We start from the raw sequence: 16,740 nt of genomic DNA, 5'->3' as shown, positions 1-16,740 counted from the left end.
AAACATAGTCAGAGATGTAAGCCAAAAGTTTGCAAACGTAGGCATAGGGAAGGAAGGAGGGAGAAATAGTCAAGACTGTCTATCTAGCCCCATATAAGAAGGCTTATGGTGAACATCCGTATGTATATGTGTAACCGACCCTCTTGCAAGGAGCTGATCATGGCCCATACCCAGGAGAGCTGAATGGCTGTATGACATGCCTCTCCACCCTAAGTTCCCACCATTACCTGCAGGTTTGAGTTCCTTGTTCACAACATTAAGGTAGTGTAACATTTCATCTGCTATGTTTACCTACATAGTCTACCCTTTTCGGCCTCATTACCGTCCTCCCCTCACCTTGTTTTAGATTCACTCCTGCCCAATCCCATCTCCCACCCCCAATACAGTCGCCTTCCAGTGAAAGTCACAAGAACCTCTGGTAATTTAGTCTGTACCAGGGAAAGTGCTTGCCAGTTGCTGCCTATTTTTCATGATCAGTGTCTAAACTCTCCAGTCCTTTCCTAGAAAGGGCTGAGCAACTATCTTTCGCTCCTCCCTTCGCAGTGAAAGAGTGCTATTTCTCAGAAGCAGGGGCCATCTCTGTGCTTGCCCAGTCCACAGCCAGGTGCTCGCTGGCTGCCTTGGTTCCCCTCTGTGGGTGATGCTGTGCTCCCTTCATCTCTGTGGGAATCCCAGCCCTGGGGGAAGGGACGAGGAGGCAGGGTACCTTCGCAAACACTTGGTGAATATGAGTCACTGCGAGTCTAATGACCTTTCCATTTGTTATCTGTTTCCATGGTCACAGCTGGGTCTCAGGATGGGAACAGCCCTCCACACCTCGGGAATCATGACGTCACTCCTTAACAACCTTCCTGTTGCTTGTGGGATAAACAAGTAGTACGGGAGACGGTCTGCCCACTAGCTCCAAGCCCACGTTTCTCCTCCTCCTGTCATTTCCTCCCCAAACTCCATTCCAATGCATACAGGGTTTCTTCTTTTCCTCTCAAGAGCCAGCTCAAGCCTTACCTGCCCTGGAAGCCTTCTCAGACTTCACTGATGTGAGCCGGCCCTCCCTCCTCCGGGCTCTCACCGCACTGTGTTCACCTGAGTTATGGCACTTCCCACACGGTGCTATAATTATTAGTTTATCTATCTGTCATTCTCACCCTCCTCGCTCTAGCCTGTGAGCTTCTCACAGGCTAGTGTGAGTCTTATTCATTTGAGTGTCATCAGAGCCTGAGTTCAACCCCCAGCTCTCAGCAGGTACTCAGAAAATGTTAACTGAATGAATGAAGGAAAAGGGGAAGAGAATTGGTCTTCTGTTCATTTATTGAGCAAAACACAGGCAGGACGACACAATGAGGCACAGACCCAGGAAACAGAGCAACGGTGCTTTAATGAAACTTCTTTCAAATCTGTGAACATGTTAGCTGTGAAGTAAATGCTTCTATTCTTTCCATAAGACAGATTTCCAAACAATGATCACAATGTTTAGGTTAATAAGATGCTGGACAGATGAGTTGCCAAAGAATGTTATAAAATAACAAAATCCCATCGACTATATATCAAATGCAAACTTGCTGAGACATCAAGAGAATATATGTTGTTTATAGTTACATGGCTAAAAATAAGACATTATTACAGTAATCAAGTCCATAAAACTAGGAAAAAAAAGCTATATAACAAAAAGGCCTTTCATAAGCTATTAAATGAGCAGGCACGATAGACAAACCAATTTTATATCTGAAGCAGCTTATAGCACCAACATGTTGGCAGGACCAGTAGAGGAGCTGGTCATTGGCCCTAGGCATCTGAGAGCAGGAAGGGATCTCGGCCATCACCTACTTCAAACCCCTTGTTTTACAGATTGTGGAATGCAGGCCGAGAGAGATGAAGGCCTTGTCCAAAGTCACACAACACAGGGACACGGGATTGGGTAGAAAATGGCCCAGGGCTGAGATCCAGACCACCCAATTTTAGGTAAGTGCTCTAATTTAATATGCATATATTTCTATTTGATTCAATGTATTTTTTCCTATTAACAGATCTACCATAAAAGAAATCAACACAATTCATAACGTTCTGGCACATTTATTTTATTGAGAAAGGACTGACATGTATTATAATTTACTTCTTGGGCCTATGTAGATCTGAAATCAAAATTCGTAGTAATCGCTCAGATGACACTATCTTAGTTGCAAACTGGTTGAGCAGAAGGCATCTGAAGAGAAAGTCTGGCATGTCCCCCGCTACCTAAACTAACTGATGCCTCAAAATTACTGAATCATTGGTATAATTTTTTTTCTGCTAGTTTAAAAGTTAGCAAAGTACAAAAATAGTCCAAACAGAGAGAAGGCAAATCAGGTCTTTCTTTTAAAAGATAAATATGGCACTTTTTATTTTAATAAGGAAATGTAAAAACCTGATTTTTTTTTACCAAAAAAAAGTAGCTACAACCTATAGCTTGTGAACCACCTGGTATATAAAGTGTTTTCTCTCTTAAAAAAATGTGTTTCTGTAAAAACACTTTGGAGTCATGAAATTTTGTCTAGCATATCTTGTCATGCTCCTGAGGCCTCAATTGGACAGATTTATGATGAACTAATGAAGACTAGGAAGGAAAAAGGTGAGGGGTCACTGTTAACAGAAGCAGCACGAAAGACGAAGTACAGTGAAAATATTTAAAGAGCTTCATGGATATGAAGCCAAGGAGTTACACATATATATGTGATTAACTGTCTCATTGTAGTGGTAGCTTGCAAAAACAACACAAACTGGGCATTTGTCCATCACTATCATAAACCAGCTGCTGCAGAACAGTTAAACTGTGGCTTCAGAAGCAGAATAAAGCCTGATAAATAAAAGTGCCTCCTGCATATCATATATATGTATACATATATTATATTTTCTTACATAGATCACTAGCTCTAAGTAAATCAACATTTAGCGACAATTTTTCCCTCCTTGGGTCCAGCATCAAAGGATTTGATTTCACTTTTCTTGAACATGCCCTACACCTGGTTAGGAAGTTACACTACATTCCTACTCGTAGCCTTTATGATATCTGGCCAGCAAAAATAAAAAGAAATCTCCTGGGACCTCAAGACTGTTCCTTACCACTACAAGCATATTGACGAATATATAGCAAAACATATTTGTTTTCTGTTAGGTAAAAGAACATGTTTTAGTACTAAAGAATAAACTATGCTGGCTACCAAAAATGTGCACATAACAGTATAATTAATTTCATGAAAATATTTTGTAACAAGCTGTATTATAAATATTTAAAGAAACGTTAAAAATCAGAGTGAAAATAAGATTAGTGTTCTAAGACCATCAGTAGAAAAATATACTTATTAAAAAAAGAATGTCTCATTAAGTGAAGCATTAAATGTAAAGTTGTCTTTTTAGTGTACATGTTAAATTTCACCTTTTGAAAAGTAAAAGCTTCTCTTGCCTAAACAGGTGCCTATAACTGACTCGGGAACTGGGCACACTGCAGAACCAAGCAGTCGATGACAACAGGGTTAGGGCAGTGGCCTGATTTTCACAAGGTCTTGGAAAAGTGAGGGCAGCTGACCAGGCCGAATAGATCGGTGACCTGGAGAAATACTGAATGTATTTCAGCAGCTTAAACCAGTACTGCATTTGTTCACCCACAACTAGCATAATACCCAAAGCCCAGATGTTAGATTTTTAAAAGGGGCTTGCATGGCAGGGCAAGAAGGTACAGAACCAGGGAAAACCATTGTAAATAATTCCTTCCTGGGGTTGAATCCTTTTTGAGAATAAGTTTTTAATCCTTCATTAGAGTTACTTTTAATGAACTGAAGATGAATTAAAATATCAAAGACCTAACGTATGGTTTGGCCCTTAAGAGAGTCTTTAAAAAAAGGACCCTCTCTTCCTCTTTGATAAAGTTAAAATACCCTCTGGCCGTAAGAGATTCCTTCTTCCCACTAGAAATTCCAAGGATCTGAGGGCTATATTAGTGCCCAGCTGCTGGAGCCCTGGGGCCCAAGTGTGTATCACTGAAGGGAAGCCTCTCTTGGGTGGCCTCTCTTGATGGTCTGTGGACAAGGTAAGATGACATGGCAGATATTTGGAAAGAGCTTTCATGTCTTGATACCTTTGTTTTTTTGTATGTTTTTTTCCAACCTTGTTCCACCCACTTGGGGCTGGGGAGGTGAACATTCCCTCTGAAAACAGATGTTCTAGCGGCAGAGGCAAGATCAAGGGAAGGCGGGAAGAAATGACAAAGTTTGGCCAAGGAGAGCAGCTGGTTTCCACACGCTCCCGCTTCTCTCTCGGCTGGGCGGGCTTCTGTGCACTCTGCCTGTCTCATTCCCGTCATTAGGGTGGAGATTTCAGAGGTGTCTCCCCTAATCCTGTAGAGAACATGAGCCCTGGGGCCCCACCTGCCCAGGGTCCTCCCGAAGGCTCTCCTTTCCTTTTCTAGATTCAGGATCCCTGAAGCCCAAAAGGCCCCTTGTGAATTAACACCTCATATGATAGAAGGGCTTTCAGTTCCGTTTTTACATTTTAATTGGCACAGTTTATTGTAGCCTAAGAGGTCAGCAAGATTTCAAGAAAGGAGAGATGACTTCATTACTCGATTACAATGAATACAATCTTTAGGATGTTCTTTACATTTTGTACAGTAACTATATGAAAAGGGTTTTTATTCTACCAACACACAGCTCAAGATAAAGGTATAACTTCTGGGGTTGAGGAAGTGATGTTGCGGAGAGAGGGAAATTTTTAATAAGGAAATAAGCTTTGATATGTGTATATACAACAACATATATATATATATACACAAAACACGTCTCACCCCTGTATACTGTACAGGTTGGCACAACCCTATTAAGAATATACTATGATATAAAGGTTTTAGGACTTAAGTTATTCTTGGCATTTTAATCTAGACAGGTGCTTAGGTAATTTAGGTCTTGACAGAACTGGATCATTCATATATTTAAAAGTATATAATTGTGTTTTTTAAAAGGCGCAGACCAACTTTCCTTAAGCAGCAACCCAATATGACACCATAGTTACCAAATGGAAAACGAGACTGTTATTCTGGATGAAATCAGAAAAGGGTATTTTAGAGAAAGGGTAACTTGGAAAATAAAGACTTCAGAGTCCATTATTCCAAGTTAAGAGCATTTTAGCTATTAGCAGTGGTTCCCAAATAAGCTAAAGGTAAACCTCTTCAAGGAGCTGCTCCTGATTGGCTTTGTTGAGAAGAGGCGAGGAGCCGGATACTCTTCCTCTATAAGATGACACAAGTTTTTTTATCCTTGAAAGGGTTTTCTGAAGTTGGTATCCCTATCAGCAAAGGGTCGCTCCTGGCATGCTCCTCACAGTAGGACATGAGGTCTGCGGACGCCTTTGAAACCTGACACGTGGACAAATCAGAGCGAACAAACGTGAAAGAAGATACTTTATTTACGAACTTCAAAAGTGTATTTGAATGCTAACCCACCGGGTGGAAGACAGGATGGTCAGAGTCTCAGAAAGTATCACTTCCAGTTTACTTGTTAGTTAAAAAGGGAAAAGGTACCTTTAAATGGAGAAATCTGGCAGATAAGGTCTTCCTTAACCAAGCATCAGACTTAATGATCAGATAAACCGACACATGTCTTCTAGTGTGAGGACACACCACCAGCTAGGTAATTTTCCTGCCAAAACATTTACCTGGAATCTAATTGTCAGCAAACAATCCCATCTAAATGAGGGCCATTCTGCAAAACTAGTGGCCTGGATTCTTCAAAAATGGACAGTTAGATAATGTTACTAGATAATCTTGAATGTTATAATGTACTGTGGTTATGTAGAAGAATGCCCTTGTATTTAGGAAATAGATAGTGAAGTATTTAGGAGTGAAGAGTCACGATGTCTGCAAATAACTTTCACGTGGTTTAAAGAAAAAATGTGTGTGTGTATAGACAGAGAGAGAAAGCAAATGTGGCAAAATGTTAACAATCGGTGAATCTTTGCAGAGTATATGGGTGTTTGTTGTTACAACTCTTCCTTAGATTTGAAATTTCTCAAAACAAAAACAGGGGGGTGGGGGGGAGGAGGAAGTAAATCAAGGGAAATTTGTATCTTAGTTTCTATCCAATAAAAAAATCAATTGGAAGGCAGAACAGAGTTTAAGAACTGAATTATGGGCTTGGAGCCAAGAGAGAATAGAGCCAAGTGCAAGCTGCTTACTTACTGTGCAAGATTGGGCTTAGGGAAGAGAAAGAAGGACAAAGCTAGCATGGGAAGATGCAGTGCCGTACTCTGGCCTGAGCTAAAAATGGAAGATGCCCTGCTCTGTACAGAAGTCTGGGTGGGAGATCCCTGGGAATAATCAGATCAATGTCCTCGGGCGAGGAACACAGGCAGCCTCCTGTTCTGAAGACAGGTGACTATCTCCAGGCCCAGAGGAATTTATCAGGTGACTGCTTCAGTTTCTAGGAAACAGCATTACTCACAACATTCCAGGGCACTTGCTGCCGAGTCCTCTCTTGGGATTTGGGGGGAAAAAGACTTCAAAGTCAGGGGACCTAACAAACGCCTTCCGGTTTCTTCCAGATCCCCACTAAGGCTGGCATGACCCACCCTGGATGCAGAATGTGGTCATTCAAGTCCACAGATGCTTAAAGAGCCGCATTCTCTTACAAAGGAGACCCTGAGTGTTGACGTGTTATGCAAGGCTGGTTCAGCTGCACTGATAACTCTAGAACACTTAATTCCAGAGGGATGGTGAGGGTGTTTATAGAGTCCACCTGGAACCCCTGTCTCAGTACAGAACACGGTGATCACAAGACTTGACCGAGATCCTTCAGAGAAGGCAGGGCCTCAGGAAATCCTGTCCCGGGTTTTAGGTTTTCTGTCCAAACAGACAGACCTAGGCTAACTCTGCCTTTTGAACTTCTGTGCCCTTCTGAAATGCGGCTGGTGCCAGGGAGAAATGAAAGTGAAGCTTCTGAGATGCTCAGCTTGCTCTAGGAAGACCCCGGGACCAAGCTGAATTAAAGGGCATTACCTTCTCTGAAATGGGGCCTCACCTTTGGAGAGCAGGGGGAACGCCTCAGAAATCGCGTGTAATCCAGTCAAGGCCTCTTACCTTTATTCTTTCAATGGAGGCTTCTAGTCTTAACTGCTGCACCGTCCTCCTCGCCTGGGCGATGTTGTTGGTGCTTGCTGTTTTGCTCGACATCTTCAATTATTGTTTCTACCTGAAATCTGAAGACAATTTTTTAAAAGGTGAATAACAGTCATCTTTAAGTTGTTTAAGCATTCAAGTTGAAGCGTTTAAGTTATTTAAGTGATGCCTTGAGTTACTTTGGAGGAAAAGGGTGCATTTTCCCAGTCCTCGCAGCCTCTTCCAGGTGATTACTAAAATGCCCCCTCAGCAATTCGAGTGCTGGCCAAGGTGTCTATGCTTGTGATCCATTGCAGCACCCTCATAAATCCTTTGTTTGCAGAAACCCAGGACTAGCAGGTTTATCCATGCACCCAACATACAGCATAAAAGTAGCGTTTTCTAGTGTTTTCTAAGAGGAAACAAATACACATAAACATTTGCAGTAGTTAGGGGGCCTCTGGCAAAAGTGAGCCCTGTTACACATGCAGTTTAATATTACCGCTGTGTACTTCAGGAGAGGGTTTGATTTTATTTCATTCTGGCTCTCTTACCCAAGTATTATTGGCAACAGAAAATGGCAAAAGAGAGTGCCTCTGGAGAACTTTGTACAAAGGGTGCATTTTAAGGTGCTATCAAGATTTGCAGTCGTTTGGAGAATGCTAGTTAGGCAGATAAGGAAGTTTTTATTCAAGAAAAAGTGGGAACCTTTCAGCTGAAAGATTCTCAGTGATAGGCAGATCCACAGCAAATGTCAAACGGGACAGACTGAACAGCTGAAGCCTGAAATGGTTAATAAAACTTGATCTTTCCCTCCTGTGACCTCCCTCTGGCTTCATCCTGGGGGCCAGGGCACGTGGTAATCCTGGCCCCCACCCCATGTTTGTGGGCTGGCTCTCCTCTTGGCCTGAGCCCTTGGATTCCAGACTGCCCTTTCCCTCTCGCTCCAGCCACCTGCTGAAAACAAGGCGACATCCTGGACCTTGAGCTTCGCCCCGTCTGGTTGTCCATCGGCATATCCCAAGGGGAAGGCAGGCTGGGGAAAGCGCTGCCTGGTGCCCCTGCCATATATGGCTACGTTCTCTCTTGGCATGGTAGCGACTCCGAAAACGCAGAGCTGGCAGACCTGACAGCAGCGTGGCAGCTTTATGACTCACAGGAGCAGGTGGACAGTAGGTGTGCCTCCCCAAGCTATGCAAGGGCTCAGCAAAGTCTTAGGGCACCTTGGTGCCAGCAGCAAACCGGGGTTGACTCAACCTTCTGGAGGGGCCGCAGCTGCACAAAGCAAATCTACTATAAAGGCTTACACCAGACAAGGCTGCAAACACACCAGCGACCCACGGGCTCCACGGTGTCCACACGTGGGCACCACGGCTCTCCCCTGGAGTTCTACCGCACGCAGAATGCTCCCAGTGGCCGAGTTCAAGGACTTGGGTAGGGTTTGTACTCTCTGAGGTCAGAGGCAGCTTTGGGTGAAATGCACAAATAAATGGTGCTTTTAACTGTGTGCAGAACTTTGAAATCCAGCTTAATCAGCAAGCTTCCCGTTCCTGAGTTTGTACCCTGCCTCTGCCACTCACTAGCTGGGTGAAACTGGGCAGGTTATTTGACCTCTGTGAGCCCAAGTTTTCTCATTTGTAATCTAAGGATACTATTGTCTTTGAGGATTCAATTCACTGATGCCATTGTGGTGATTAGCACAGGACCAAGTTACCCCACCAAGAGCAGCTGCTGTCATATTTATCCTCGGGGGTCACACGAAGCACAGTGAATCGGAATTCCCTGTCTTCCTGTCTGCCTCCCCCTGGTCAAGGAGCCTCAAGGGTTTTGACCGACTGGGTCTGCATGGGCTACAGGCATCAGCCCTTTTTGAGCACGTCCCTAGGCAATTCTGCTGCTGTCAGCGTAGAAATGCAAGGGCTGGTGACAGCCAGTCAAGGATTCCCCAGAATAAGGACGCCCCAGCAGTCCCGGAACCTGGGAGGAGGGATCGTGGGGCAGGGCAGACGGCCTTGCCTTGTCCTGGGCCTTGGACGACCTTGTGTGAACTCACTCCGTGCCCAGCTGCGTCTTTCTCAGATTCCTCAGCTGTCCTGCCCCACCCAAAGGAGAGGCCGAGGGTCTCCTCCGGGTGATTTTGCTCACACCCAGCGGCCTGGCCTAGCCCCCGTCTGCGCTCCCGGGCAAGCGCATGCATGTTAACACAGCCTTTGACAGGGGACTGACGCAGCCTCACGGTGCAGTGCCCTGATTCACAGCATGCTGGTTCCACATTTTGTTCCCCGAAGCATGTTAAACCGGGCACCCCTGCCAGCTGGCGCTGCTTCTGAGGATTGGCCCCCAGCCTCCAGAATGCGAACATGACACCCTTTCTGAGTGGCGTGTGGTTTCCAGGCTGCACCCTAAGGACTTTCTGAATGTTCCCTTTGCATGAGAATAACGCCAAGCATTCTCCTCTTCTTCTCAACCTCCAGGGCAGAAAGTTTCCAAGACCTGAGCAAGTTTTCCTGTAACTGCAGAAGGGTTTGCACGGTTCACATGGATCAGGAGGGTCACGCGTATCAGGACTGGATCAGTCATTGCTCCCACCCGCATGGCCATGAGCAGAGTCCACAGTCAGGCTTTTATAAAATGCTTGAGGAGGTCCCTCTAAAATTGGCGAGAAACTCTGCATTGAGTACATGGAGGACTTTCTTACTTCCTGACTGTATTATAGTCAGGGTTAAAACCAGCTAACAACTGACAATTCCCACTTGTCAGCTCAGAGCTCCTTGCAGCTTTCCTTCTGTGCTGGCCTGCTCTTTCCCAGAGGCCCTTTGCTCCTGTCACTCAGACAGCTCCCTTCCACTGGGGACCCCTCTGTCCTCGGCTTCAGGTGGAGCATCAGCCCCTCGTCCTGCCCTGCCAACCTCTCTCGGCTCCCAACTCACTCACATGCAACTTCCCTTCTCCAAGTCCACTTCCCTCTGCTGGCATAGGGATGAGCCCACCGAGAAAACACGTTAACAAAGTTTAGGAGGTGGGTGATTGTCACAGCCTCACAGACTATTCAACCCAAGCAGACAACTTTCTACTGCATGTTGTCTCTGAAGAGCTTTGGCAAGTCAACTAAATGGGGTATTTGTGGTCATTCCTAGAAAAAGTTGTACACTGGGCCACTGGAAATGCATACAATCTCATCATAACATTCTTCCTATGGAGACATCAGATCAAAATTATATTGTTGCAACTTAGGGAGCCTCTTCCAGGAACTCCGTCTGCTGAGTTGTCTCATGTCTCTGCCAGGAGGGCCAGTGCTGTCTGATTCCTGAGGGGTGGGGAGGTGCTTACAGGATCTGGAGGGCTAGCTGAGGACTTCCTCCAGACTGGCAGCTGTTTTGCATCTACTCAACAGCTGGGCTGGGGCAGAACCAGACCAGAGGCTGGAAGACAAACATCTCTGTGCTGTCAGAGGGTTTTTCTTTGGTCTTCCCTCAGTGGCAAGGATGTCTAGTTGTTTGTTTCTGCTACTAGGTGGATAAAAAGCTTGCTTTTTTCTTACTCCAAGAATAGTTTCCAAGGCAAACACCACCTGATACTTGTATGGAACCTCGGAGTGCACACACTGCTTTCACGTGCATCAGTTTGTGCAGCCTCGCTGTAATCCTGAAACGTACATTACTAGTTCATCCTCGTTTTACACAGGAGGCCACTGAAGTTAGAAAAACTGCTCCAAGTTCACCCAGCTCGTAAGCCTTTTCACCCCAGAAGCCACACTTCCCACTGTACCAAGGAAAGGATGCAATTCCAATGAATTTGATTCACACTCAGGGCATCACCAAACAGTCCACAATGTGGTTCTTAATCAAGGGTGACCTTGACCCTCCATAACCTGGAGTTGTGGGCTTGCTGATTGCTTCATGTTTGTGCAACACCCACTCTGGTCCAGAAGGCATCTGTCTGTCTGCCTCTTGCGCTGGAGGACAGGCCTCCCCTCTCACACCCAGAAGCTAAGCAAGAATGTGCTGGCTGCTGCTACTAGGCAAGGCCTGAGGTCAGCACCTGGAGCTCGGAGCCACCAGGGCCCCACGCCACCCAGAGGGGCCCAGGCCTACACAGACTCCCAGTTTGGTAAAACTCTGGCTATCGCTTCTGCAGTTTTCATTTTTACATGTGGCTAACAGATCTGAATCAACATCTGTAGTATTTAGCTATTCAAATAATTTGCCTTGGTTTTAATGCTGTTGTTCATCCAAATTCCCAGGTTCCTAGGAATTCCGAGGAACAAGATGTCTCATTGGGGAAATATGAGCATTTTAATCTTTGTCTGGAGGGGCCTGAGGCAGGGAGAGGAGGGTGGCACTGGAAAGTGTGTCATAGGGCACACTCTAGGAGGAAGGCACCAGGAAGCCCCAGGATCTGAATCACAGGTCACCACGGCGTGGTCAGTAATTGAATCACTGGAGTGAAGCCAACGTTCATGAGCAACACACCCCTTGTGGGTGTAATAAAAGAGCAAGAGCTGAAAAAAAGACAACAGGCTTCCACTCACCCTCTGATCTTGCCTTCAACTCTCAACGTCTCACCCCCGCTCCCTGTCTGTCCCTCTTCTGTGAAAGGGGCACAGCAATGCCCATCTCACAGGGTTGTGGGGAGGACAAGTAGGTGCCTGTCAATAACGCACGCTGCACATAAAATGCTGAACAAACTCTGGGCCCCTGGGCTCCTTCATGAGACCATGTATTTGGCGGGAATGGAGAAAAATTCAGACAGCAAAAGAAGAATTTCAAGGTAATGTGACAAGGTAGCAACGTCTTGCTAACTGGCCTCAGAGGGAGCGCAGGGAATAGAGTCAGGCCCTAGACAACAGATTTTCTGTTCTCATGAACACATTGTCTTCTCTCAGAGCCTGCAGGCTGAATCCAGGCTGCAGACGTGTTTGGCTGGACCCCACACAGGGTAACTCGGTGGTGTGTGTGTTTTAACTTTAAATTTATTGTCAACGTTTGAAAAACGGAGAGATTTCACTGTAAAAGAAAGATTTCTGGAAAAATCAGAAAATCCTACAAAGCTGGGCTGGTTCTGAGCAGCGGCTGTCCCTGGAACATTGGCTGGCACACCTGCTGGACCTTCTGTTTGAACGAGTGACTGTGCCCTGGAGATTCAGTTCAGGGGACAGACTCAGGATTAGACCAGGGGACTTGGGCTCACTCCTGCCCCTGCCACTTCCTAGCTCCAGGGCCCCGGGCAGGACTTGTAACCTATCTAAGCCTCAATATTCTCACGGGAAAAATGGGGATGATAATACTTTTCTATCTCAAAGGGCTATTAAGGCATGAGATAAAATGAGCAGGTGAGTGTAACACATATAAAGAAGACTTTTGCTGAGTATTAAGCACCTGCATCCTCTGATCACATCCCAAGCAAAGTGCTCCAGGCACCCTGCGGTCCCTGATGGTTGGCACTGGGCAGCTGCTCTGCCCTCCTCCTGGTGGGCCTTGCTGGGCTGCAGGGGTAGAAAGTAAAAAGTACATCTCCTAGTGGTATCAGCTGAATTGTGTCCCCCCAAATTCATATATTGAAGTCCTAAGCCCCCAGCTTAGGACTGGGGGCTTAGTACATCCAATAACTCAGGATGGACTGTATTTGGAGATAAGGCCTTTAAGAGGTGATTTAGTTAAAATGAGCTCTTTAGGGTGGGCCCTAATCCAACCTGACTGGTGTCCTCCTAAGAAGGGGGGATTTAGACACAGCTGAGTACAGAGGGAAGACCACGTGAGGGCACAGGAAGAAGACGACCATCTGCAAGCCAAGGAGAGGCCTCAGAAGAAACCAACCCTACCGACATCTCCATCTTGGACTGCCAGCCTCCAGAGCTCTGGAGGAAATTGCTGGCCGGTGGGAGAGGAAAATGAGAGGGAGAGATGAGGAAGGGCTGCGGGGAGCAGTGGAAAACGTGGCTTGGGATGGGAGAGAGAGTGAGTGGAGCTCTTCAAAGAGAAGTTTACGGAGGCTCAGAGTCAGCAGGACGGAAAGAACGAGAACAGCTCTCCCTCAAGACCTCAACAGAGCTCATCCTCTAGAAGTAGCACACTTTTAAACCCTCTGAGGGCCTCATCTCGTATCTCTGATGAGTTGATTTTTACCTGCCATCGAGGGCACATGTCCCTGAATAATAATAATAATAATATAATGATAAAATGTGACTACTGCCATTTACTGAGTACTTAGTATGTGCCAGGTAAGTAAATCCCATGAATCATTTCACTTAATCCTCTTAGAGATGAATTCTTTTATCATTTCTGCTTCACAGAGGAAGACACAAAGAGGTTAAAAAGTCTTGCTGAAGATCGCAATGATTTACCAGCAGAGCTGGGACTCAGGGCCACCTGCGTCCCAAGGTCACCCTCTTAATCACCACTCTCTGCTGCTTGCCTCTGAACATCAAGGATACAAGGAAGGAACAGGAGAAAGCAAGGGCAAGCATCAGTCGGAAGCACTGGACGAAAGAAAGCGGAGGCCTCCATTCAGGGCTGTGGATGGGTGGTCGCCATAGCAACGCAGATGGGGAGTGCGGAGTTAAGTGCCCTTCGGAGAAGACCTAAGCAAGGAAGATTGGTTGCTCTTATTTAAAGAAGAACTGCCCCAGATTCCAGGTAAGGCTATTGCTAAAGACACATGATGATCCCGTCATCCTCCCGTGCCCTGGCGAAGCTGGAAGGGAGCCCTGAGAATGAGCCAATCCTGGGTAATAAATCCACAGGGAGAGCTGCAGAGCCTGAGCAGCGGGTTCCTGGCTTCACTGTGTGTCTACAACACCTGGGGCACTTGTTAAAAAAAATTTGATTCTGTATTTAAAAGCTTCCTAGGTGATTCTGATACAGGTCCTCATGAGAAACACCAATAATGGTCACCAGAGTCTCTGCCTCTTCGTTCTACCCATGTTTACTTTTCCTGGGAATTAAAACGTGCCAATTTAAAAGAATGCCACTTCCTATCTATGCCTAACTTTTCAAAGCTCTGAACAAGCCCTGGAAAATTCTAACTCCTTTTAATGACTTTAATCTACAGGATTTAAAGGCCTCCTTCAGTTTGAAATAGCTCTTATCACTTAACATACTTCTTTGCCACAAAAGTCTAAATTTGTTTTCTTAACAGCCACTTCCTTCTGGAAAGTGTCTCCTGCTGGCTTCAGTGACACTGGACTACCCTGTTCTTGCCTGTCCAATGATCCTCCTTTCCACAGCTCTTCTCCTTCTGCTGACTCGGTTTTCTCGGGGGCCCAGCCCTGGACCTCGGGTGCAGCAGAGTGAACGAGGGCTTCCACAGTCAGATGAACCCGAATCCCGGCTCCTCACTCACCACCCCAGTTGCTTCACTTCCCTCATCTGTGAAATGGGAAGGAACAGTGGTAGTACCCACCTCGGGGGGTCCTTACCAGGACGAAACGAGAGAACAGCTGTGGATCACTCAGCACCTGCCTGACCCACATGGGTCCTCAGTTAGGGCTCCCATGTTCTACCCCCCAGACTTCAGCTGTGACCAACGCACTTCCTACCCAGCCCTGACCCTTTACCCCAATCCTTCTGTGTCAGTGAAAGCCTCTTTAGATTCACACTCGGACGGTGCACAGTGGCTTGCAACACGACACACATAAACCCAGTGAAACACCGCTGCCTGCCCCGACCCCTTCTGATGTCCCTTCGCAATGAGTGACCCACCACTGTCCTCGTCACTGAGGCATCCTTTGCCTCAGCCCTGCTTTAACTCCTAAGACCAAACACAGTCCCATAGAAATGTGAGCCACATATGTCAGTTTCAATTTTCTAGTAGCGACGTGAAAAAAGAAAAAGGTAAAATTAATTTTAATATATTTAGCCCAATATGACCAAAAGTCAATGTAAAAAAATTATTGAGATGTTTTGCATTGTTTTGGTACTAAATCTTTGAAACTCGGTGTGCATGTCACACTTTCTGCACGTCTTGGTTTGGACTGGCCCCCTTTCACGTGCTCGACAGTCACAGCGGCTGCCTCATTGGACAGTGCAACCTGAGACCCCGGCACTTTCCATGTTCTCTTGATTCCTGCCTTGACAAACCCCCCATTTTTATTTTTCCCCAGTCCTGGCTCCCAGCACCTCGAGTGAGGCTCCCTCCTAACAGGACTCCTGCCCTTGCCTTCTCCAGTCTAACCCACCCAGACCACTGCATGCTCAGTAGTACCACTTTCAGCTTCTCTCTCTCTGGCTCAGAAAAGTTCCAGGGATTCCCCAGCACCCCCAGGAACAGTCCAAAGGGCTCAGCTTTGCAATCAAGAACCTCTCTAATACTTCTGCACCATAATAAAAACCCTGATCATAAAAGCAGTTGATTACTACATAGAGCTTACTCTATGTCAGATGCTGGCCCATATGGCAATCACCATCAATACGTTATCTTACTGAATCCTCACAAGGACGGTGAGTAGGTTCTCTTTTCATCCCCGTTTTACAAATGAAGAAACCGAGGCACAGAGAAGTTAAATACGTGCCTAATGTCAAACAGCTAGCAGGTTGCCTGGCTGGGATTTGAGCCCTGGCAGTCTGAGTCCGGAGCCCGGCCCAGAGCCTCTACCCTTATACTGCTGTTGTGTCAGGGGGCTGTCCCCCATTCTCTGGCCGTGAGGGCTGCGTTTACAATTCCTACCTGCCAGTCTCCACTCACGTTTCTGCCTGCTTCTCTAGCCTATTTAAATTATCTCTTCTTTTAGGCCCTAGTTTACATTTTTACCTCTTCCAGGAAGGTCTCCCTACCACTTCTGCTTCCAGTGATGAATGCCCTTTATGAATTCCTGCTGTATGCTTAAAGCTCAGCGGTTCAAGGACCCCTAATGGGCCAGCCCAAGCACAAGATGGGCAGGCAGGGGGACTTGTGCACAGATCCCCTAAAATTGTACACAATATTCAGTGTGTGCACCTGTGTTGATTTTTCTGAGGATTTATAGCTATATCAAGCTACCAAATGGGTCCGTAACACCATTTATTTCGGTGCTTCACTGTATGCTATTTAATGCCTATTGTGATGTAACTGACTGTGTGTGAATATTGTCTTCTCACTAACCTGTGGGAAGTTTAGCTCAGTAATAATAGCAGAGCAATTACATTTATTCATTATTAATATGTGCCAGATACCATATCAAGTACTCTATGCAGATATTCGTTCATTTAATATTGTCTGCACCCAACCATACGAGGTCAGATTTGTCACCCCTATTGAGACTGAAGCTCAGGAAGGTTAAATCATTTGCCCAAGATCAGACAGCTAGTATGTGGCAGAAATAGGATTTGAACCCAGATCCCTCCTACTGCAAAGCCACACCCTTACCCAGCAGGTGAGTTAGTTATCCATGCCATCTTCTCTTTCATATCGACTAATGTAGAGAATGGGGCCTCAATAAAGACTCGGGTTAGATTAAGACACGCGATGTAGCAACCAACACACCAGCCAGTGTGAACCTGGCCCCCAGGGTTTTATGTGCCCAGTGTTGGTGTTTGTTTTCTTAGAAACAGGATACACCCTGCTGCTCCTTCCCACACGTATCTGTTCCAAGCCAAAGGTGACCCACCTACTTGGTTCCCTTCACAGCTCTGAGGAGCCTGGGTGGA

At 46.1% G+C, this 16,740-nt stretch overlaps 1 protein-coding gene across 3 annotated transcripts in view; it reads right to left on the bottom strand.

Annotated features, from left to right (window-relative positions):
• Positions 1-1,356: 1,356 nt before the first annotated feature.
• GNG12 (G protein subunit gamma 12) overlaps positions 1,357-16,740 on the bottom strand; it is a 117,904-nt gene continuing 102,520 nt past the window's right edge. For all 3 annotated transcript variants that reach the window (XM_087449210.1, XM_087449197.1, XM_087449202.1), the window contains exons 3-4: positions 7,100-7,218; positions 1,357-5,380 (exon numbers count right to left, since the gene is read on the bottom strand). In XM_087449210.1, coding sequence (XP_087305336.1) covers positions 5,255-5,380; positions 7,100-7,192 — 219 coding nt within the window. In that variant the 5' untranslated portion in view covers positions 7,193-7,218 and the 3' untranslated portion in view covers positions 1,357-5,254. The remainder of the gene's footprint in view (positions 5,381-7,099; positions 7,219-16,740) is intronic.

Source organism: Ceratotherium simum, chromosome 2, assembly GCF_057802395.1.
Source record: "Ceratotherium simum simum isolate JZ-2026a chromosome 2, ASM5780239v1, whole genome shotgun sequence".
Taxonomy (NCBI): Eukaryota; Metazoa; Chordata; class Mammalia; order Perissodactyla; family Rhinocerotidae; genus Ceratotherium; species Ceratotherium simum.
Note: the sequence above shows the minus strand (reverse complement) of the source record. Positions and strands in the feature narration are given on the sequence as shown.